Here is a 24,283-nt window from a genome sequence, read left to right as displayed (position 1 = left end):
TGTTTCTCATAATGGTAAGTATATCCTGAGTGTACCTAAGGGTGGTGAAGGTGAATTTCTACCCTTGATTCTTTCATAAACCATATGGGAGACATTGCCAGGCAAACCAATTATCTGCGTTTTCTTTTCTTCAATATTTAATTCCAACAGAGAGATTGCCTACAAAGACATTGGAAATTGGAATTATACCAAATTCCAATTAAAAGGAAGAAATTTTAATGAAATCTTCTCAAATTAGTTTCACTATTTAATTATCAATGTCACTTGAAAATTATTTACTAACTTGTTCAACATACAAGGAATGTATTTCAATGGTATAAATTTCAGAATACTGGTTGACATGAGCTTATTTTCTTCTACACCTGCTATATTTACATGAAAATCTTCTTTGCTTCTTCTAACATTTTCTCAGTCACAGGCGGCTTCCTCTGGCTGCCAGGCTGCAGGAACTTCTTCACAGTGGGAAGGCTGCTGACTCTGGTCTTGAGGGCCTGCAGGGCACAGATCACAGCTTCAGGGGTGAGCAAAGAGCACCTACTCCATCACTAGCACAACCCAAGAAGTCTGAACTCTCCTAGACACAGACCATCAGCACCAGTGTTGAGACTGGAAAATGGTTCCTAGTTAGCGGGAATACAGAAAATACATAGAGGGAAAGAAAATCTGGTTCAATAATATATTCCCCAAGATATCATTATGACCTCTCATTCCAGGTATCCCTATTCCTCCTTATACCATAACTGTGCCTTCTTGCCTCTGTTAGGATATGGTAGAGATCAATGTGTCTATCAGCTGTCAACTCATACAAGTTTCCAACAACAAGACAAAAAAAATGGGGAAAACTAATTAACAATTGGAGACATAAAAGATTAAAGGCTAACCAGGTGCAGGACACAACCAGTTTCCACACTGTAATGTAACAGCAGGAGTTATGGGAGAGGAAGGTAGGAAGAGAACTGTGCAGCAACACAAATTCTGCCACTTGGAGGCAAGATCTGAGAGAGGGAAATTGCATGGAAAAAGACCTATACAGGTAGACTTAGTGGAACACACAAAGACACACTGGGTTGAAGGGCTTCATGTGGCAATCAGGAATAGCACAAAGTAAGAGGGGACTTAGAAGGGAAGACATGATATGCTCTGGGTCCTTCTCTTTAAATGCAGATAACCTACAGCGGCATCCACCTATGACTTTCTCATGTAGCAAGCTTAGTGTTTGTGCACCAGATCTAGAGCTTGGAAGTTCTTGGCACAGGGAAGAAGATGAAGAACATGAGAAGATGAAGATGAAGACTCAGGACAACTTCCATGCAGAGTCTAAATATTAGACTCTAAGTTGGAAATATGTGTTGTGCCTTTCTAACACTGCAGGGCAGGTCACCTGAAGCAGAGGAAAGTTGGTGATGGCACTGGAATCCAGCTCTTCCACATTGTAGAGAGCCTCCACCAGGAGAATATCAGCCTTGCTCAGCTTGTTGCCAACCAGGTAGTCTTGTCCATGGCTCTTGAGCACCTGAAGAATTGCAGAAATTACAGTCAGGCTGGGTCCCTTCCCCTCCAGCCAGACTCTCCCAATCTGCTGCCTCGCTGGTTGGAGCAAGGGAGGATGGAGATGCAGGCCTTTCTCCAGAGCCTTTGGTTCACAAAGGAGAGAATGGAATGTGTCTGTCCTCACTCCTCGCTTGGAGCCCAAACTGTGGTTTCACTCTCACCTTCTTATCCCTGTGGCATCCACACTGCCCATTCTCATTTACTTCTTCCCCTGGTGCCAAGGTTTAGTTCCTGCTGTCGCATATTGCCATGTGCCCCACATCATAAAATGTGCAGCCCTGATGTTTCAGGACATGCTTCCCCCCCATCCGTTCTGTCTGCACCCCCCATTTTGACAGGTGCTCCAAATTTATGGCAGCTCTTTTCCAAGGAGGAGACTATTTCAGATGCTACAAGTTTTGTCTTCCTGCTCTATTATTTGAAATCTAAAGTAATCCTGGCTGAACTTGATTTAATCATCTTTCTAGTGGTATTGGTTCTGACTCCTAACTCACAACGTGTTATTTTTCAGCTGCCATGTTGGGGAGAACATTGATGTCTGCAACATACTTCAAAGGGCATGAAAAAAAATTATTTTTAGTTGACAAATGGGTGGAAAGATACATGGTGACAATTAAATAGAATGATATGAAGTTTGATAACTAGGTGATAAGAATATACGTTTATCTTCTATCTATTTCATCTCTGGAGGATGTATGGAATTTTACACAATATAATTTTATGGTTATGTGTGATATCAAATATTCCAATAACAGTAAAATAATAAAGTTGACCAGTGTCATGATGTGGTACGCTAACCTGCTCCCTATGACACTGGCATCTCATATGAGCTCCAGTTCAAGTCCCAGCTGTTTCACTTCTGATCTAACTCTCAGCTCATGACCTGGGAAAGCAGAGGACAATGGTCCAAGTGCCCAGTGCTCCAATGGGCACCTGCAACAACATGAGAAACTGGAATGAGGCTCCTGGAACCTGGCTTCAAATCAGCTCTGGCCATTGCAACAATTTGGGGAACTAAGTATTGGATGGAATATCTCCGTGTGTGTGTGTGTCTTTCCATCTCTCTGTAACTTTACCTTCCAAGTGAAGATAAAATAAATCTGAAAATAATAATAACAATAAAAGTAAAGTTTAAAAAGCACACTTGCATCATCAATTAAAGTGAATACCTTGACAAATATTCTTTCAGAATATGTATACATATAAAATCTGGATAACTTTCTGGTATAAAACAATACATTGCATTATATGCCTTGCATGTGTTTTCTTGAGTTTTTTTGTTTCTGATAATGGATCAAATGTCTGTGTCATCCTACAAACTCACATGTTGAGCTCCTAACCCCCTATGTATTCTGCAGTAGGTGGAACCTATGGGAGATGATTGGGTTATGAGGATGGAGCAGCCCTGAATGGCATAAAAGGAACCACAAGAACCTCTGTGGTCATCCACCATGGGAGAACACAGCCAAAGTGGACCATCCATCAGCCAGGAAGCAAGTCCTCAATAGTTACTGGATCTGCCAGTGGCTTGATCTTGTTCTTCCCATCCTCTAGTTCTAGAAGAATCATCTGCTAGACTCCCTCGGTCTGTGGTATTTTGTTACAGCAGCCTAAACTGCTAAAATGATCTCTTAGGACTAAGGCACACTTTGCATTCTTAGTGTCCTCAGAAAGACTGGTGGTCCAGTATTGTGGTGCAGTGGGTAACACCAGGAATCCTATATGAGGGCTGGTCGGAGTCTTGGCTGCTCCACTTTTGATCTAGCTCCCTGATAATGCTGCTGGGAAAGCAATGGATCAAGGTCCCAGTGTATGGGGCTCTGCTACCCACATTGGATTCCTGGATCCTGGCTTCAGCCTGGCTGAGCTCTGGCCATTGGAACTATTTGGCAGATAAAAGATCCAGCAGATAAAAGATCCACGCTCTCATAGTCTCTCCTGTTCACTCTCTCTCTCTTCCTGTCTTTACTTTTCTGACTTTCAAATAAATAAGTCTTCTTTAAAAATTGAAAGATTTCCACTCACCTTTTCAAAGGCAGGAAAATAACGGTTCTTTGCTTTCTCTTTGATCTCTGCAAGTTTTGTCTCTTTTACGTCAGGTGGTTGAATAGGGAAGACAAGGATCATTTCATTCAAATCTGCCACACCTTCCGCATACATATCAATCCTGGGAGACAAAGGCATCCAAGGGTCAGATGGTCCCCCCTTAGATATCCTTAAAGTCTTCAGAAATATTGACTTAAATAATTCATCACATTGTAATTTTTTCCCAAAGAATTAAAATTCTACCTTCCATATAAATGTTTATGACACACTTTGTTACTTGTCAGCCTTTAACATTTTAACAAAGGCACCCCTTGACCAAGCTTTATTCAAGATCCTCTGAGCACTTTTTGCAAGTGGACTTTATCTTTGGGCCAAGATTGGTCAGCCTTGCACTGCTGTATCATGAGCCCTCTTCGGTTCTGTGAGAATCCACTCTCTCTTTGTATCTGTTTGCCTTTCATATCTGGTCAAATTTTTCATTCTCCCCACTGGATATCTGCTCACCCTGGATTGTCTTGAGCAAGAATTTTGTTCATTGGCTTAACAAAGATCTCCATATCTGGATGTCTCCTTTTAGCAATTTTTTGAGTTGTGCCTTAACATATAATACTTGAACAAAATATCTGATCCTGTGCAATATTTCCACAAAAAGAAATAACACAAACCAAGCATAAGACAACTAGCCCAATCCACTACCAGCTCCTCCTTGCTAGTTCTGTATACAGAAGTTGATGCACTTGTGAATTATAGTTATTTGCACTGTGCTGTAGATGACTTGAACCCAAAGGTTTTGGCACACATTTTCCAGGTCCATTTATGTAGCTAGGCTTCCCATATCTCCAAACAAGTTCACTACAGTAAACCTCCTAATCCCCCTGATGTGTTCCTGCTCACATCATTCCTGTCTTATTTGCTGATGTAAGAACAAGAATACAACATACAGGGCTCTCTCCTTCATGTCTTTCCCATAGAGATTGTGTTTGTTGGAAACGTAGTTGAGGATGGCTCTGGTTTGCACGAGCTTCATTCCATCAATCTCAACCATGGGCACTTGCTGGAACATGTAACTTTCATCTTTGGAAAGAAGAAAATACAAACAATGAGATGTCTGTGAATCCCATCCTTTCAAGATGAAACCATGCTTTAGAAATGACTGAGAATATAATAGTAAAATTTTTATTCGATAAACTTTAAGCAAACTAAGATTTTATTTTTAGCTTTCTATAATCCTTTTGCCATTAGTTTCTACCCTGTTATTTGAGTGATTTTTTTAAATTTCTTATCCAGATATATTGCACATCCAAATATATCTTGTTTACTTTATCGTCATAAATATCATAAAAGGAATTTTGCAGAAGCTGTTCCAAGGCAGTCTGGTATCATTCAGAGTCCAACATTCTGAGGGTTTTGTTGGTGTTCATGACACAAAGGTTTTGAGAGACTTCTACAAAGGATCCTTTGTGTGCTCTTAAGATAACACCACTGGGGTCTGATGCAATAGCCTATCACCTTGCATGTACTGAGATCCCATATGGGCACTGGTTTGTGCCATGGCTGCTCCACTTCCCATCCAGCTCCCTGCTGTGGCCTGGGAAAGTAGTAGAGGATGGCCCAAGACCTTGGGACCGTGCACCTGCTTGCGTGTCCAAGACGAAGTTCCTGGTTCCTGGCTTCAGATTGGCTAAGTTCTGGAAATTGAGACCACTTGGGGAGTGAATCAGCAGATAGAATATCTTTGTCTCTCCTCTCTGTATATCTGCCTTTCCAATAAAAATTAATAAATCTTTTTTCAAAAAGGGGGGATTGCTTTATTTCAGAGATGTCAGACCTGCTCTAGATGTTTCATGTTTTACATTATAAACACTCTTTCCCTCCCACCAACCCCAAAACTACAGTAACAATGGGTAGACATTGCCTGGTGTCTAAACGTCATACTCTTATCAGTCGTTTAAGTAGATGATCTTACCGTTTTTTATCCTATTCAAGTCTTCTCGAGTCTGTATAAACTTCTCTTCAAACTAAATGTAAGAAGAGTAAATGAGTTCTTGTTAGTTAATTCCATGGCATTACAGGCTTTCCCATGTGCATGAACACTGTATGGTGCATACTGTGAAAAAGCTAAGATTTCTGAATTTGACAGATGCACGAAGGAGTCTGGTCACAGTCATTTGGGAAATTTATATCAAAATGGAAGGGGGAGGTGAGAATCTCTATACCTACAAAACCGTATCATGGAAAACAGTAAAAGTAATTTCTTAGAAAAGGAAAGAAAAACAACATGGATCATAGACCATAGCTGCTCATCCTTTTAAGTTCACTTCTTTTGCACCTTGACCTCACACATGCCCATCATTAGGCCTTAATTTAGGAAATCACATTGAAGGAAGTGGCTGGGAAATTTTTCTAATTCTATAGTTGTGGGTCTTAGCAAAGCCTGTGTCTCACATGAGTAGAGAACAGAACCTGCTGTGTCCCCAGTATGAGATCTGCCATGGGCCAGGAGCCATTTAAGATTTTGAAATAATGGGCAGCGTACAGCAGAGCCACACTGACACATGCTGGCATTTCTTGCTCAAACCCAAGGAAGAACAACCTTGAACTTCTTGGGTTTTTAGATGCCCCATCTTTTGTTTCAATCATATCTGTACTTGTCTGCCTTTTCCTAGATGTACAGATAAGCCAAGGAAATGTGTCTATCTTGTTTACTATATGTATCCCTGATACAGATGCTGACCCTTATCAGAGGCTCAACAAAATAACTGCAATGTGAATGCTTTTCTTCCTTAACAGGTAGTTGTTGTAATACATTCCTCTTGCTGCCCAATATTACACATTTTGATCCACTTACTAGGAACAATTCTACTATATATTGAAGAGAAAGTATTGTATTGATCCTTGTACACTCAACCATCTTCAATCATCCCAAAAGTCATTGTCTTTTCACCTATCTGCACACCCTCCCAGAGGGTGATGGGCACCCCAGGTACTTTATGCGGTGATGCATTGAATATGACATTTCTATTAATGACAAACTATATAGCAGAAGAGTCATCCATGAGGCCATGGAAAATAGAAGTTCATATTTCAAAACTTCTTGGTGTTGAATAGTTTTTTGCACCAAAATAAATTATCTTTTAGTTTTCTGTTTCCATGCAGTTACTGCAGTTTGCTCAGACTACGGTTTTCCCAGAATATTACAAAGGAACTGGAATATTCCTAGGTCTCAGTGAGTGCATGACTGGTGCAGAAGCATGAGGAAAGAAAAACACACAAAGAAGAGAAAGATGAAAGCTCACAGTAAGAAATTAGTAGAAAGTTGTGCAGAGTTCAACAAATTCTTCAAGAAGTTTGAAACACAGAACCCAACAAAACATTTTCATTAGTAGAGAAGGTTGATCATGGTACATGTTCACTGTTCACTGTTCTTTTTCATTTTGTGATGCAAAATGAAAAGGAAAAACACATGAATCACCACAAACATGTGTCAAGAAACATGACACACTCCCGGGGAGTGTCTCAGGCAGGTCTGTCGGAGGGAATCCAGGAGAAATTCCTGTAACCACTGAGACGACCACCCCATGAATGGTTCCTGCACCTGGAGATCTTCCAGATGGGCAGGATGCGAAGGTGCAAGACAGTGATATTCATGGTCCTAGTTCAATGTGGGTGTTTGTGAAAGAGGATATAAATACTTCTAAAAAGAGCAAATTTTTAACAGAATACAAAACTTAAAAAAACTAATTAAAGGCTTTATGAAAGTCAGAATAGAGAGAAAAATCCTTTATGTAGTTGTACAATTGTTTGTATTTTAAGCTGCCATTGTAACAGTGAAATAAAGTTGATTTCACAAAACTGAAATTACTTTGTTATTGAAGAAGGAACTGTTTGTATGAATTGAGTGTAGCTTGGTTCAAGCTTTTGTAGGCCAACAGAAGTACGCCACAGTGCCCCAGTCCTTCACACCAACTCCCTCACTAACTCACCCACAGCAACTTCCAGTTCACTCATGCTAAGTGCACTTTATAGGTATACCATTGTTCAATCTTTTTATCACATATACACTTAGTGTTTTCTAGACTTAGAAATTCTTATACACACAAATCTTTGCACTATGTTCCAACTGCACATTAGCACATATGATTACACATTCTTAATAATAATGCTCTAATATCATCAAATATTTAATCAACATTATATCTAAGTATCATATAAATGACATAAATTGCTTTTGTGGTTTTAAAATCTAACATCACATATTATCCACGTATTACAATTAGTGAATTTATTTTAGCTATTATTTAGTTGTGCTTCTGGTTGACAGAAATATTATCAATTTATTTGGTCAAAGCTGTTAATCTCCTTATCATTAGTAATTCATATTCAAGGTATCACATTTTCAGGTCGTTGAGTAAAGAAATCGAGCCTATAGGGAAAAAGCATCTGATGTAGTCGATTTTAGCTTCAGAATCTACCTCCACTCCAGCTGCAGCCAACAACCACCGGATGGACTCCATCCTGCCCCGGCCATTGTAGTAGTGAAGTTTGGGCTTTCCAGCCATGGTACTGGTGTCCTGGGTTCTCTAAAGATGAATAAATAAAACACATGAAACAAAAATGCACATTTTATCGTGTATGATTAAATAGCTCTAAACATACCAAAGGAGTGTTTTCTTTCTTCTTTTCTTTTTTTTACTTCTGAAAAAAAAAGATTTAAAAACAAAATAAACAAACACAGGGAAAAAAAGACAGGTCTTCCATTCACTGATTCACTCTTCAAATACCTTCAACAACTAGAGTTGGGCCAGCCAAAGGCAGACACTGGGAATTCAGTCTGGATGGCAGGGACCAACCATGTGAGCCATCACCTGCTGACTCCCAAAGGGAGCATCAGCAGGAAAATAATATCAGAGGTGAAGCCGGGACTCCAGCAGGGGAGCACGGAAAAGGATATGGACATCCTAGATGGTGTCTTACTCGTCATGCCAGACATTTGTCCCAGCAAATGCTTTCTTTATGGCAGGGTTGGAAAAACTCCCTTGAGATCTACCTTGGCTCAACTTGTAGCCATCTTTACATGGACCAAAATCAGTCTCAAATCCCCATTGGCTAAGATTTGACTGTTCTCAGCAGACTAACAGTGAGAACCTGTGTGTTGGTGCTGTGAGAAAGTAGGAGCAGGAAGAATAGGAAAATTGAAACTGCGCATCTTCTTAATTCTTTCAGGAGGATGATTTGTTTAGTCCTCATACTAGTGCCCTGAGCTAATTGCTGCAATCTGCATTGTTCAGCTAATATAGGTAAGAATCAGAAGAGTCCTGTGCAATGTGCATGGTTATGAGGGATGAATATGGGATTCCACGTTAATGCTCAAAAGAGGCCAAGTTTGGAACCCACACAGTGAAGCTCTTGGGACCTGAGCGAACATCGCTGGGAATTATCAGAAAAGGATCAAAGTTATACTTTAGCTCTTCACATTTGACTAAATGTACAAATTAGGTCCCAAGTTGATTTGATAATTTATACTTCAAAACATGCAAACTCTTTCCACCAACAGAAGATTCTGTTTATTTGCCTTTTTGGCATTATATATTCTACCTCTAGGAAAATTTTCATTTTCTTATTGAAGAAAAAAAATCTTAATGCATTGGCTTCACATCATTTGAAAGGAGTGAACTTTTGACTAGTGCCTAGCTCACATTGGCAGTCTCAAGAATGTATCTTCACTGTATCCAACATAAATCACCCATGGCAAACTGTGCTACAATTCTCAATTTAGATGTGGAGCACAGTGATTTCAAAGTGAATTGCCCAATGTATATTTTGCACCAAAGAGTCAAACCCACTTCTATTTAAATCAAAAAATTGAAATTTCTTTTGTATGACAGTTCTGAGCAGTGTGAAAACCGTTGTTTTAAAAATAAAGAGAAAACAGAAGAATTCATTACATATAGAAAGAACTATTTATGTTTCACAAACTTTCAGTTGCAGTCAGGAGAATGTTGCTTGGATTGTGTGTGCACCTTTCATGCTGATTTCTTCATTGCCAGTGATATTACTGACTGCTCTTGCTCTATCCCAGGACGCTTTGAGGTGGAGCCATAGAGATGGTTAACAATAATTCCATCAAATGGTATAACCAGTTCTAACACAGGGATGGATGAAAACTTCCAGCACTCATTAAATGGCATCGCAGTACAAAGGGAAGAAGATAGTTGCATTTTCTCTTTAAAGTTCAAATTCTGTTATAAAATACTAAGATGTCTGCACAATACATTGTGCCTGAGATTGAGTTCCTCTCCCAGTTTCACATCTCTGATAAAGTGCATCCTGGGAGGCAGCAGATGACACAGACACTTAGATTCTAACTAAGTACTCACCTGAAACACCAAAACTCAGTCCTGATTTGGAACTTGCCCAGCTCTAGACTGTTTTAAAGATTTATTTGTTTTTATTGGAAAGTCAGATATACAGAGAGGAGGAGAGACAGAGAGAAAGATCTTTCCTTCGCTGACTCACATCCAAGAGGCTACAACAGCCATAGCTGAGCTGATCCAAAGCCAGGAGCCAGGAGCCTCTTCCAGCTCTCCAACATGGGTGCAAGATCCCAAGGCTTTGGGCCATCCTCTATTGCTTTCCCAGGCCACAAGCAGGGAGATGTATGGGAAGCAGGGTTGCTGGGACAGAACCGGCACCCATATGAGATCCTGGCGTGTGCAAGATCAAGACTTTAGCCACTAGGCTACCGTGCCAGACTCTCCCAGCCCTAGGTTTTGCAGGCAATTGGGGAATGAGCCAGAGGATGATGAATTTCTGTGTGTATCTGTTTCAAGTAAAAATAAAAATAAAAAATAAACTATGGAGCTCAGTAATTTGACTTTTAGGAACTAAAATCTTTTTTTTTTTTAGAGTTCATTTACTTCTGCTCCGGCCCCCCAATCCTTTTAAACAAAATAAGCATACTTACTTAACTCATCTGCCTTAAAAGGGAGACGATGTATACCCCGCTTTCCAGTCAGGGAAAGGGAGCTCACATGGACCAGCACAATGGAAAAGGAGAGTGAGCTCCACACTGTGGAGGCAGACGTGGGACTGTGAGTGTCCAGACTTCACAGTGATTCCAGCTCTCACACTAAACTCCTTTAGCTGTTGACTGAGGATCACATTGCACAGGGAATGAGCTTTGATCTTACCTAGTATTTATGATAACATTATTCCTGGTAAATAACTTTCTCATCTTCCTTAACATGAGATTTTCCAAAGCCAGTCATGAGTGGGACACAGGTCACCATGAAGCCTTGCTGGTTTGCCATGTCACCTACTTGGTTTCTCCTTCACAGTCAGCAGGGAGTGAGCCTGGTCCCCAAAGTAGTCCTGGGAAGCAGCTCCTAATTTCCCCCTGATGATGACCCTTCATGGTCAGACAGACAGTGAAATTGGGTCAGTGGGAACGCCTCCTTTTGGTTTCAGGTTCATGGATTTTGTGCTCCACCATGGAATTTTACCCATTTCTTTGGCTCCCTTCTGTGGACCTGATTTATGTTTTTCCATTCAGAGGCCATTAGTCAACCAAGAGTTGACCGTGAGAGACAGAAACACCTAATACATGACTTGCTCTATGTTCTGGGCTCTTATAAAATTTTACTGAAATTGTAAAATTAATAGAAGCATGCCTGCTTTAACTTGACAATGGACAAATGCCGAAGGCTCTAACCCAGTCACTCCAATGTGGGATAAAAGCTTCCCAAGTGGAATCTTAACTGCTACATTGAAAAGATGTCATACTCTATGTTTGGTATATGCTTGCATTGGGGGAATCTCAACTGAACTTGAACTGTGGTTATGCAACAAGGTGGAGGAATCCACCATGGTGGGAGGGTTTGGGGAGGGGTGGGGAGAATCCAAGTACCTATGAAACTGTGTTACATAATACAATGTAGTTAATGAATTAAAAACAATAAATAAATTTAAAAAAAAAGAAAGAAAAGATGTCATAAATTCTGCAATTTCAAATGTGTATGTGTGTGTGTGTGTGTGTGTGTGTGTGTTTAAACCATATTTCAGTTTAAAAAAAGACTTGTTCTGAAAAGCATCTGACTTAGGACAATTACAGTGATGAAGAAGTTGTATTGCCTGGATGGTTCTAATTACCCCCTCTTTTAGCAAGGAGAAGAGGGACCTAGAGGTAAATCACAGCCTCTCCTTTTAGGAAGAACAGAAACTTAGTATATTGTTTAAGTTTTATTTGCTATTTTGTGTATATAGTTATGTCTCCTTTATCTAAATTTGAGACACAAGAGAAGGGGCTAGAAAGAGCACTGCCACCTGCTGGTTGACTCCCAAAATGTCCACATGGACCACAACTAGATCAGACCATAGCTGTGAGCCAGAAACTCAATCCAGGTTTCCCACATGGTGGCAAGTACCTAACTAACTGCTTATGGTATCACCTGTTGTTTTGCAACATGTACATTAGCAGGAAATCAAGAGCTGTACCAGGTCTTTAGATTTGGCATGTGGGCATCATAACAGGATCTTACCTGGTGGGACTACTTTTGAGTGCTACTGAGTGCTATTGAGTGCAAAATTCACAAAAGGGACTCAGCAAACGAGTGCTTATTTCCTCCAAGATTCTGAGAGATTAATGGATCTCTGAACACACTAAGTAATATGTTCAGTACGTGTCCTCCCTGGTCTATCTATCTTTACATCCATCCATCTTTCCATAATTCTGTCTCCCTGCCTTAGCCATTCTTCACGTTTTCCAAGAGTTGATTAAACCCCAGAAAGAAAATGTCATCTAATTAGTAGTTAGGCTACAATCTAGCCTCCAACCTTCACAGTATTTTTTTCTTATACTAAATTTTGATTGTGAGCTTTCCCAACTTAGATAGTGTTACAATGTCACAATTTATACCAGTATGTGTTAACTACTCCTTCAGAAAAATAAATAGTTTCAGCATAAATTACCACATTCCTCTTGTTTTGGTCATGTTCCCAATTGAATACATGGCTGCTATCTCTTTTTTTCTCATGCTATTAATATTTCTCATCTTACTAATATCTCAAGCTTTAGCTTTCTACATTTTTCACTTTTACATCTCTGTTAAGATTTATTCAAAAGGGAGGATGAACAATTCTTGAATTAGCATCTAAACATAGCAAGAAGGTTAAAAGGAAGTATAAAATAGCATTTTCTTATCCTAAAGACACACGTTTAAGTTTCTTTTTTGATTATCTAGTGAGGAAAATGTGAGGAACTATAGGACAATTTAGAAGATCAGTTCTTACCTTGTGAAACTGTCACTGTCTTACCTCCAAGACTCAGTACCAGTCCCTGATGTGTGGAGTAACTATTTATTCAACCCAGTAAATTATTCCCACCAATTCGGAAGAAGCCACTCCCTGAAGCAACAGAGTTCCAAGGCTTGACAGAAGGAAAACATATAGTCCTACTTTTATCAGGTCAGGTCACAACTGGTTAATATGTAACTTTTTAAAGTTAACAATAAAAGTTGCAAGAAGAAATTCCCAGAGAATGCTTTATTCCTTTCTGCCAGTTAGAGATGACATTTTGAAGTGACTTACTTGGGAGTTTTCATAAATTGGAAAAATCACTAAGATGAGAAATTGCCCCATGAGTGAGGCTGGGAGGTGATGGTCTGTAAAGGACAGCTAATGGTATGGGAAGCTAGTGGGTGCTCTGTTACAGGTGCATCTCAACCATACAGTAAGCGGCTTAACAGAATAATCATGCCCTTACATTGTATAGTAAATGGTTGCACCAAGAAACTATAGTTGATTCAAAATTCACATTTACCAGAGTGTCCATTTTGTCTGCTATCTCTAGTAATGCTAATTACACAGTTTCTCTCCCTATCTCACTCACATTGGACTTCCCAGTCTGTGCACCTCCTTTCACAAGCCTTTTGTACTGATGGTCATGCTTCATCTATGCCTGCTATTATACTTTCTCTATACCATCTTTTCAAACACACCTTGTGCTATGTCTTTCCTGTCTGTTTCCTCCATAGACTTTCTTTTCAGTTTCTTTGCATCTCAACTTGAATTTGAAGTAATCTTTTGATCCTCTAAATGTGGCCTTGTTAAAAACAGTTGTTTCATGTGCAATTTGCTGAAGTAATTTAACATAAAATTCCCCAGGATTGTGCATGAAGGCCCTGTTATATCCAAGTGAGCCGATACAGAGGAGTACTGATAAGATTTGAAAGTATCTTGTTACCAATGCTGCAGAGGGAGCTCATGCCATAAATATCTCTTGACCTTGAACTATGAAACAGCAGGGTTTATAACGGCAAAAAACACACACTGGGAAGCGTTCAGGGGGCTGAACTAATGCAGGACTACCTTAGGGATAAAATAATTACCAACTTTGAAGCCTTTATTGTTGAATCAGGTGAAACTCATTTTTCTCCTACTCGCTTGAACAGCCTAGCCAAGACATGAGGATTCTTGCTAACTGGGATGTGGTTTCCTCAGCTGGGTTACAGTCTTCAACGTTGGGAGTGGAGGGGTACCTCACCTAAGATGAAGCCCAGTTCAACATGGAATCCCTGATGTCAGGCCTGGTATTTCAGTCTTAAACCAAAGGACAAATGTCCCCATAACAAGAAGAAACAGACAAGAGTGAGCAGGTGGAAGACAGAGGTAATGATTAGTATCAAGAGGCCACAGCATCAGAAGCCAAGGCATGCAGAGGCAACCAGAACCTGACAGGGTTGGAAGGATACTCCCCTTGGGCTCCAGGGGACCCAGACCCCAGGGACTATCTACCCCTCCCCCCCAGCCTCTGTGTCTTCTGGCCCTCAACGGCTGACAGATCAGTGCTTTGCTGTCTCAGCTCCAGTCTGTAACAATCTGTACTGGAGCCCCAGGAAACTGATAACCACTCCCAGCTACTCCCTCCACTACCTCAAGATTATTGTGAGGCAAATGCCTGACCCCACAACTCTTTATCTACAAACAGCAATACCTAACTGTAAAAAGTAATCACTCATTTTCCAAGCATAATCACACCATTCTCCTATCTCAACAATATTTAGTATCATCCAGTATTCACCATTCTAATTTTCTCTATTAGGTCCTACAGATTATTTTACACTGGGATCCAAATAAGATCTCCACATGATTTTTGAGGTATATGAATAAATATACATTGTAGACTACATGTGAGCTGAAGTTAGGGTGTGTGGATTGTGTGAGGGCTCTAACTATACACATGTCCCTAGGTCCTCTGGGTGAGCATGGACTTAGGCATGGTGTCACTATCTCTGTATGAAGTGGCACTGGGGACACAGCCAACCATGATGCACACCACTGGCCTCACAGGACAGTTGACAGTTCCAATTCTGGCAGCCCTGTTTCCCATCCAGCTCCCTGCTTGTGGCCTGGGAAAGCAGTCAAGGATGACTCAAAGCCTTGGGACTCTGCATCCATGTGGAAGACCTGGAAGAAGTTCCTGGTTCCTGGCTTTGGACCGGTTCATTTCCAGCCGTTGCAGCCACTTGGGAAGTGGATTATCAGATGGAAGATCTTCCTCTCTGTCTCTCCTCCTCTCTGCATATTTCATTTTCCAATAAAAATAAATAAACCTTTAAGAAAATGATAATAGCTCCCCTTCTGAGGCCATAAACACTAGAATCTTCCAACTTCCTTTTGGGACACATCTTGGAGACAGGGAAAATTTTCTCTAAAGATGTATGAGCCTCCAGAGGCTCTGAAGGAGTGAAAGTCCTTTTGCTTCATTGCCGGCAACTTCCTGGCATCTAGAACTGCCAGACATAAGCTTGAAGGGGGATTTTGTCCTAGATTATTGGAAAATGCCTCCATAGAAGCACAGTGCTGGATTCACAATTAGCACTGGACTCAAGTAATTCTTTAAAATCTACTTTTGTTTATTATTTCTTATATTCCTTCTACTGATGATGCTTTTCTGTGCCTGTCAATGAAGTGATCAATTTGCTAAGTATCTTTGCTTACCTAACTTGTTACTTGAATAAAAAGTGAAAGAATTTGATCATCTTAGAAAAGCTATAATACCTAAGTTTAACATTTTCACAAAGTGTTTCAGAATCCAGGCTATTCTGTCTGGTGCCGCGTGATGAGGCACCCACGCTCACAGCAGGATCTGGAATAAAGGGAGGTGGTAGTATGAGGTCCCATTCTGCAGGAAACATGAACTCACTACAGAGTTTTAGAAAAAAAGATGATGTTTATATTTACACTTTAGGAAAATCAACCTGGCTATAAATGTAGAAGAGTTTGGAAGGAAGTAAAGCAGCAATCAGCATGACCTGTGTATCTGTCTGTTCCCTCACCCTCTCTCCCACTATGTGAAAGTTCACTCTAGAGAAGGAAACTCCATGGGTCAAAACCCAGTCTTCCAGAAGGAAAGGGCCCTGTTGGTAGGTAGATGAAGCGAGAAATTGGCTTTCATGCCTGCACTCTGATCCATGGACAGGCCAAGGGAAAATGGCTCTGACCTTGTGTTCATGGTAAATAACACATAGAATCCAGATACAGACAGTCCAGATTTGAGTGATACTAAGACACTAAAACCAACACTCCTGTGTGTGGCCAGAGAGTGACAAGGGACACAGTAAGGAGGAGCCAGATACATGTGCACTGTGAGGGACAACAGGGTCACCTGAGAGCAAAGGTTGCATTTGTTTGGATTCTTGCATCCTGGCACATGGAAGAATCCATAAATGATACAACAGTTTTTGAAATTGAATGGTAGAAACATGTTTTTCAATTTAATGAAAAAATTAGTATTATATGATAACTATTAATGAACTTCAAATTTTACATGAAAATAAACTTACATTTTATTATACCTTTGAGAACTTTTTTGAATTTATTTTTTGATGATCTTTACATAGTTGAGAAGGATGCATGCTCATGTGGACCACTGATTAGGGTAAGAAGGGTAGAGGAATAGGGGAAAGTGGATGAGACATTATTCCCAAATTTTCTTTTTCTTCTTCCTGTGTCTGGGGGAAGAGGGGAGGGAAGAGGAGAAAGTGCACCCAGCATCCTAACTGCATCAGTATCCAGGGATGGAGAACGGCCACCCAATGTCAACCCAGGGTCCCCAATGTGGAGCATGCTCTGAGGGTTCTGCTTAAGTGTTTTTGATAGTTCTGAAATGCTGTTGATCTCACCAATCCAAGCATGAGGAAATCCTTCCAAGGTCCATCAGCTGACATAGTGCACCTTAAAGTCTCCATTCATCCAAATATTTGTTGTTAACACTTCACTGGGGTAGTTGTCTAATTTGTTCTGCCCCCCAGCCTCTGCTACGGTACCAGATATTATCTGCAGGCCCCAGTGGAACGCGATATACTCCATGTACATTTGGGCTTACCAACTACTGCTCTGTCTTCAGCAGCTGAGGAGGCTCAGTTCTGACACATGCACTCTCTGGTCAGGCCACAAATCCTGCGATTCTCCCCATAATTGGAGTTCTGAATCTGTGGTTCAGTTGGGAAGGGTCCCCAAAGAAAGTTCGTCTGACGTGATCCCAGACCTAACACTTGTGTGTGGTTGCCAGTATGGGGGCTGGCTCAGTCCATCACCCAAATCACCTTATGCACACACTAGTGGCTGCACTCACGTGATCAGTTCTGACTCCAGCCCGATCTCTTACATAAACCAATGGAAGCTGCAGCCCAGCTTAACCCTACCCACGACACACCTGGCCCTCACGTATACCAGTGGGAACTTCAGCCCAGTCAAAGCAACCTCTAGAACCTCCACTAGAACCACCCTCAGCCCTGGTTACAGTGTATGCCAATGTGTATAGCAGACTGGTCTAGTCTGTCTCACATCCCATTCAGCTCTTGTACACATGAATGGGAGTTGGAGCCCAGCTCACTCGAACCAGCCCCACTACCGAGCCCACACTCATACTGGCAGATGCCACTGCCTATCTTGTCAGGCCCACCCCAGCCCCGGATCTCTATGCTTACCAGTGGGAACTGCACCCCGTTACAGAGATGCCCACAGTTTCCCTACTGGGCCCATTCCCAGTCCTGGATCTTGCACTTTCCAGGTGGTTCTGCAGTCTAGCTTGACAGGGTTTTTCTAGAGTTCTAGCACTTGCCAGCTGATGCTACAGCAAAGCCCAAACAGCCTGCACTTACTCTGTCTTATGTATGCACCAAATGGATATAGCTACTTAGTCCACACTGGCTCTCCACATAACCAGTTCACACACAGGCCAACATGTGTTGTAGCCCTGCCCAGCTTATTCTGTGTTTGGTCCCAGTGCTCCTACTCACCAGTGGGAACAGTGGCCTAGTAGGGGAGCCCATGCTGCACCCCCATCAGGCTCACACTCCTGCTTGGTGTGTCACATGTGCTGGTTGGTGCTGTGGCCCAGTCTGACATGACCTGTCTTACCTCTGCGTTTGTCAGTAGATATTGTAGCCTGGTCTGCCCAGTCCACCCACAGTTCCAGCTCATGCTGATAGGTGCTACAACTCAGTCCATCCCAGCCAGCCCCTAGTCTTGACCTTTATATGAACTGGCTGGTGTTATGGCCCAACCCAGCCTGTCCAGCACTCTGTCCTGATTCTCTTTTTTTATTTATTTTTATTTTTTTATTATCATTTTATGATTCAGTTCCATAGGCCCCTGGTATTTCCTTAGCCCAACCCCAATTCCCCCACCCACATAGTTCCCCTATATCATTACAGAAACATAGTTCTTCATACACAGTCATATGACCATTATTGCGGGCATGGACAATGGCAGAGAATCCAGCATCCTATTGTCAAGGTATAGTAAACAGTTTCATTGTAAGTCCATCTTTGTCTGGAAGTAGAGATGCATGCTGCATTGTATCCTCACATCTAGATATGTTAGTCTCCATTTCACAGCTACTGCATATCCCCTCAAATGAAAAGTCACAATACAATATCAATAATAGAAAGAAAAGTAGATATTTACAATGCCATGAAGTTAAATAACATGTTACTAGATATGACAGTCTCCATTACACAGCTAGTAAACATCCCCTTAAATGGAAAGCCACAAAACAAAATCAACAACAGGAAGAAAAAAGAAATTAACAACACCATGAAATTAAATAACATGCTACTAAATGACTAACGTGTAGCTGAAGAAATGAAAAGAACTTTCTTGCAGAAAATCATGCCACTGTATGACCTATCAGTCATTGAAAATTTAATCAGAAGAAAGTGTTTGGGAGAGATATAACTATCAGAAAACATCAAAACCCATGCGATATAGTTTCTGCTGATTTTTGTTGGTGAAATGTGTCTCTTCTGGACAACAAATAGATGGGTTTTGTTTTCTAATCCAGTCTATTATTTCATGACATTTGATTGAGCTTAAGCCATTTACATTCAGGGTTAATATGAATAGGTGGCAATTTGGTCCTGTCATTTTAGCAATGGGTTGTTCATTGATTTAGTCTTCTGTTGTCATTTTACTGGGATGTTCTTCACAATTGCCTTTGGTTTTGGTGGGTGCTATTCCTCTTCTCTGTCAAGAAAACATCTTTAAATATCTTTTGTAGGACAGACTTGAAAGAGGTAAATTATTTTAACTTTTCTTTATTGTGGAAGAATTTTATTTCATTTTCAAAGACAAAAGAAAGCTTTGCTGGATATGTTACCCTGGGCTGATAATTTTTTTGCTCTTAGAATCTGGAATATGTCATTCCATTCTCTTCTTGCCTGTAGAGTTTCCTGTGAGGTCTCCTGTGAGTTTAATTGGCATTCCTTTATATGCCAATTGATTTTTTGCACATGCACATTTAGGATCTTTTCCTTATGTTCGATGGAAGAAAGCTTGATGATCATGTGTCTTGATGAAGATCACTTTTGATCAGGCTTGTTGGGAGTTCTGTGACCTTCTTGGATATTGTTCCCCAATTCTTTCTCTAAATTAGGGAAATTTTCCCTTATTATTTCATTGAATATACCTTTAATCCCAGGTTCTCTTTCTGCACCTTCTCGGACTCCCAGAACTCTTATGTTAGGCCTCTTTTTTTTTTTAATTATTTATTTTTTTAGTTCATTAATTACATTGTATTATGTGACACAGTTTCATAGGTACTTGGGTTCTCCCCACCCCTCCCCAAACCCTCCCACCATGGTGGATTCCTCCACCTTGTTGCATAACCACAGCTCAAGTTCAGTTGAGATTCCCCCATTGCAAGCGTATACCAAACATAGAGTCCAGCATCTTATTGTCCAGTCAAGTTCAACGGCTTCTTAGGTATACCCTCTCTGGTCTGAAGACAGAGCCAGCAGAGTATCATCCCAGTCAATTGAAAGCTCCAACATACCATCAGCAAAAATTTACATCATTATGGAATTAATTGACATAGTAATGAGTAACCAATATGTTAAAAATAAATGCGAGTTCCTAGCCACCTTCTGTGACCACCTCATTGACATTTCAATTTTAGTTTATACACAACATATAACATCCATAACATAATATGTTATACATAACATCATATCATCTTAAATTAAGGCAAACATGTGGTATTTAACCTTTTGGGATTGGCTCATTTCCCTTAGCATTATGGTTTCCAGTTTGGCCCATTTGACCACAAAGAACTGCATTTTGTTTTTTTTAATAGCTGAGTAGTATTCCATGGCGTAGATGAACCATAGCTTTCTTATCCAATCCTCTGTTGATGGGCATTTTGGTTGCTTCCATGTTTTTGCAATTACTGATTGTGCTGCTATGAACATAGGACTGCATGTTGGTTTCTCATAAAACAAGTGTTCTGGATATATTCCTAGGAGTGCTATTGCTGGATCATACGGTATGTTGATTTTGAGTTGTTTGAATATTCTCCATACTGATTTCTGTAAGGCCTCTTAATAGTGACTTTCAGTTCTTGAATACTTTTTATGGCCTGCTCTAGCTCTGCTTCCAGCTTTTTGTTTGTTTCCCTCTGAAGACAGAAAATATCTTCCAATTCTGAAATTCTTTGTTCTGCTTGCTTCATTCTATTTTGAAGACTCTCTACTTTTAATTTGCTCCACTGTATTCTTTATTTCTAATACATCAGCTTTCATTTGATTCATTTCCAGTGTGACATATTCCTTAAATTCCTTGAACGCCTGCTTTACATGCTTCTCATTGTTAAGAAGCTTTGTAACAAGTGTTTTTAATTCTGTATCTCCCATTTTCTCGATGTCTTCCTCAATGAACTCTGAGGTTGCCATAGGGTTTTACTGCTTTGCAGAGGAGTCTTCAGTAATATTCACTGTGCCTCTGTCTCTTCTTTCGCTTTTGATCATTGTACTTCTGGTTACTAGAACTTCTCCTTGGGTAGATTTCTGAACTGTGTCACCCATAGGTCCACAGTTCGATTTTACTTGTTGCAGTTGGTACATGGCTCTTTGCAGTCAATTGTGCCACTCCCTCCAGCGAGTTCCAGGTGTGGGTTCTTATGTTAGATTTCCACCAAGGCCTCCATAGCCCCACTCCTGGCTCACCACTCTCCACCTGCTGAGGCTGCACCTTTGTCTGTACAACCTTTCTCCCACTTCCGCTTGGAGCATTTCCCAAGATTAGGGAGACCCCAAATGTCATACATAGCTAGGTTGTTGTTGGTGGTGATCTCGCCAGAACCTGTTGGATGTTAAGTCTGGGTGCCACATGGACCTATTTTGACCCATACAATGCCAAAGTGGTATTATTTCCCTGTGGGACCAGTGCAGTGCATTGAACTCAGTGAGTTCTTATGAGCTCAGCACATGCACAGCTAACTGTTGTTCCTGCAGTCCTAAAATTTTGCCAAACTGTACAAAATGGCATCTGATATGCCATACTACTAGAGTTCTTGGTCTGCTGGCCTTCAGGTCTGAAGGCTACACAGCCCTGTCTTGAGTGAAACCTGTAGAATGCCACATTGCTGCAGTTCACTGAGTCAGAAATAAGTTCACTCCCAGCTCAGCATATACTCAGTTCTTTCACTTGCCTTTGCCTCCCTATGCAAAATGGCTCCGAATTCGGCTCTAGGGGGCTGATTGGGCTGTGAAATCCACCCTGTTCTGGCACTGCACATCTGGGATCTGCTGTTCTGTCTCTGCTCTTAGTCAAATTAAACTGACCCGAAAGTTGGACACTCTTTGTCTGGGTTCACCTCCCAGGCTCCCAGTGAAAGTTCTTTCCCACTTGGCTGCTGGTGGAGTTCAGATCACCGTTCAGTGAATGCTGCTTGGTATCAGTCACTGTAACACCACACCATTGTGTCTGCTGCTTTCCTGTGTCTGTCAGTCTCCAGGCACCCCTCTGTTGTTGTTCCGTCCTCTGCTATTTCCTGGAATGTGCCCTCTCTGATTCATACTGGTTAATGTTTCTATGTCCATTTATATGTGTCCTTACCCTAGTCTGCCATCTTGATCTCTGAAAACATATTTTTAATCTATACTCAGATATTTAATCCTTGCCCTGAGGCAAATCATTTTGGTCCAAGCGGTAGACAGTAGAAAGTTGTGGCAGGCTCATCAGAGATTCTGTGTAGCTTCCAATATTTAACATAAATGTGAAACTCAATTTTTGCATAAGCATATAATTTAATTAATAGGTAGAAAGTATGAAAACACAAGTCTAAGGAAATAGTCCAACATTTCCTGGACTTAGATATTGTCAAGGTCTTGTGGATTTCCTTTGTACCCTTGGAACCATTTATTGTGAATCTACATGATGACAGAGAATCAGGCTGTAGAGACGAGATGTGATATGTGCCTGCCTACCATTGGGAAAGCATCCAACTGAGAAAAAAAGATAAGAGATGGTAAGTGGTCGCCACAAGAGACTAACAAACATATCGCTTATGAGGATGACGGTGATGGGTGAAAGTACAGAGAACCCACAAGCTCTGAGCAAGGGATCCAGTCAGTCCTTCCCACCACCCTCTTCCTTCAGGCTGAGGAAGAAGTAGCCTTGGGCTATGGCCATCACCCTTGCCTCCATCCTCCTGTGCTGAACTGCTCCTGTCCAAAGGCTCCAAACTTATCCCTGATCCACTGCTCTGAGGTCTGGACAAGAGAAAACAATCCATTTATAGGAGCTGCAAAGTATCCAAAAGAGGCACAAAGATTGTCTCATTAACCGTGAGCTGGAGGACTTAGCAAGGAACCTGATACTTACTGGGTGATCAGTCTAAGAATTACTGAATGATGGGATTTCACATTTTTGAAAGATTTATTTTTATTATAAAGTCAGATATACAGAGAGGAGGAGAGACAGAGAGGAAGATCTTGTGTCCAATGATTCACTCCCCAAGTGAGCACAATGGTCGGTGCTGTGCCGATCCAGAGCCAGGAGCCAGGAACCTCCTCCAGGTCTCCCGCACGGATCCCAAAGCATTGGGCCGTCCTCGACTGCATTCCCAGGCCACAAGCAGGGAGCTGGATGGGAAGTGGAGCTGCCGGGATTAGAACCAGTGCCCATAGGGGATCCCGGCGCATTCAAGGGAGGATTTTAGCCACTAGGCCATGGCGCCAGATGGGCACAGCGTCGGCCATTGGGGTCACGTGGGGAGTGAATCATCGGACACAAGATCTTCCTCTCTGTCTGTCCTCCTCTCTGTATATCTCACTTTGCAATAAAAATAAATGAGTCTTTTAAAAAAAAATTCCTTCACAAGATTTCAGTTCCAGATATGCACATACTGTTTGTATGGATGTGTGCACCTCTACATCTTGGCTTGGTAAGAGAATTGCTGACTGGGTCCAGTCAAGGAAATTTGTTGCCCTTGATCTAGCCTAGGCTGTGTAGGGAATGGAACACAGCTGAGAATTAGAGAATGCAGCAGAGTGCTCCAACAAAGGACCTATCAATGTTGTCCTGAGGTGTGATAAGAAACTCTCAGGGCTCAGTGAAAAACAAGAATCCCAGTGCCAGGACTTAGGAAGGACCATCCTCTCCCTAAAACTGACACTGCCATAAAACATTAAGATTATTCCCCAGAAGATCTGCTGTTGATGAGGTTGGAACGAATAGATACTTCTTTTTCTCGATGTACTGAAAAAGCTCATGTAACCTCAAATTTAGACATCAAAACGTTTCAACATTCAAACACTAACATAGGAAGGGCTTGGGCCAGAGTCGTGGCATGGTGAACTGAAGTACTGCCTACAATGACAAGGATCCCATATGAGCCCTGCCTTGGGTCTGGTCCAGCTCCTTGCTAATGTCCTGGAAAGGCAGTTGAAGATTGCCCAAGTATTTGGACACCTGCCATCCAGGGTTCTGCCTTACCCAGTCCTGCCCAATGCAGGACTGTTCACTGTGGAATGAACAAATAGACAAAAAGCCAATCTGCATGTGTGTGGTGGGGTGTGTGTGTGTGTGTTTGTACATGCACACATGCACATGGGTAACTATGCCTTTCAAGTACGTAAATACATCTTTTATAAAAATGTGAAATGTCATAGTCTAGCTTTTAGACAATAACCATTCTCTTAGAAGCAGATGCAAGCACCTGTCTTGTAACTGGAGATTCTGTACACTGTACTTCTTGGCAAAAAAAAAAATCCAAGTAGACAAACAGTAAAACAAAAGGGATTGTGAGGCTCACAGCTGTGCAGACTGTGTCTAAGTATGTGGGACTCTAGTTCCCCAAGCCAAGTGATTCAAATACTCTCATTCAGCTCTGTTACCTACTGCC

General features: G+C 41.3%; 2 protein-coding genes across 2 annotated transcripts in view; both read right to left on the bottom strand.

The window, feature by feature from the left end:
• LOC101531866 (glutathione S-transferase alpha I) overlaps positions 1-24,283 on the bottom strand; it is a 175,638-nt gene that overhangs the window by 81,481 nt on the left and 69,874 nt on the right. The gene's annotated exons all lie outside the window — the stretch shown is intronic.
• Positions 261-13,043, bottom strand: LOC131479930 (glutathione S-transferase alpha I-like). Its single transcript, XM_058662216.1, has 7 exons — positions 12,886-13,043; positions 8,070-8,177; positions 5,564-5,615; positions 4,539-4,671; positions 3,577-3,718; positions 1,382-1,513; positions 261-491 (listed from the first exon to the last, which is right to left on the bottom strand). The coding sequence occupies exons 2-7, from the start codon at positions 8,154-8,156 to the stop codon at positions 372-374; spliced, it is 666 nt and encodes a 221-aa protein (XP_058518199.1). The 5' UTR covers positions 8,157-8,177; positions 12,886-13,043; the 3' UTR covers positions 261-371.

This window comes from Ochotona princeps, chromosome 1 (genome assembly GCF_030435755.1).
Source record: "Ochotona princeps isolate mOchPri1 chromosome 1, mOchPri1.hap1, whole genome shotgun sequence".
Taxonomy (NCBI): domain Eukaryota; kingdom Metazoa; phylum Chordata; class Mammalia; order Lagomorpha; family Ochotonidae; genus Ochotona; species Ochotona princeps.
Note: the sequence above shows the minus strand (reverse complement) of the source record. Positions and strands in the feature narration are given on the sequence as shown.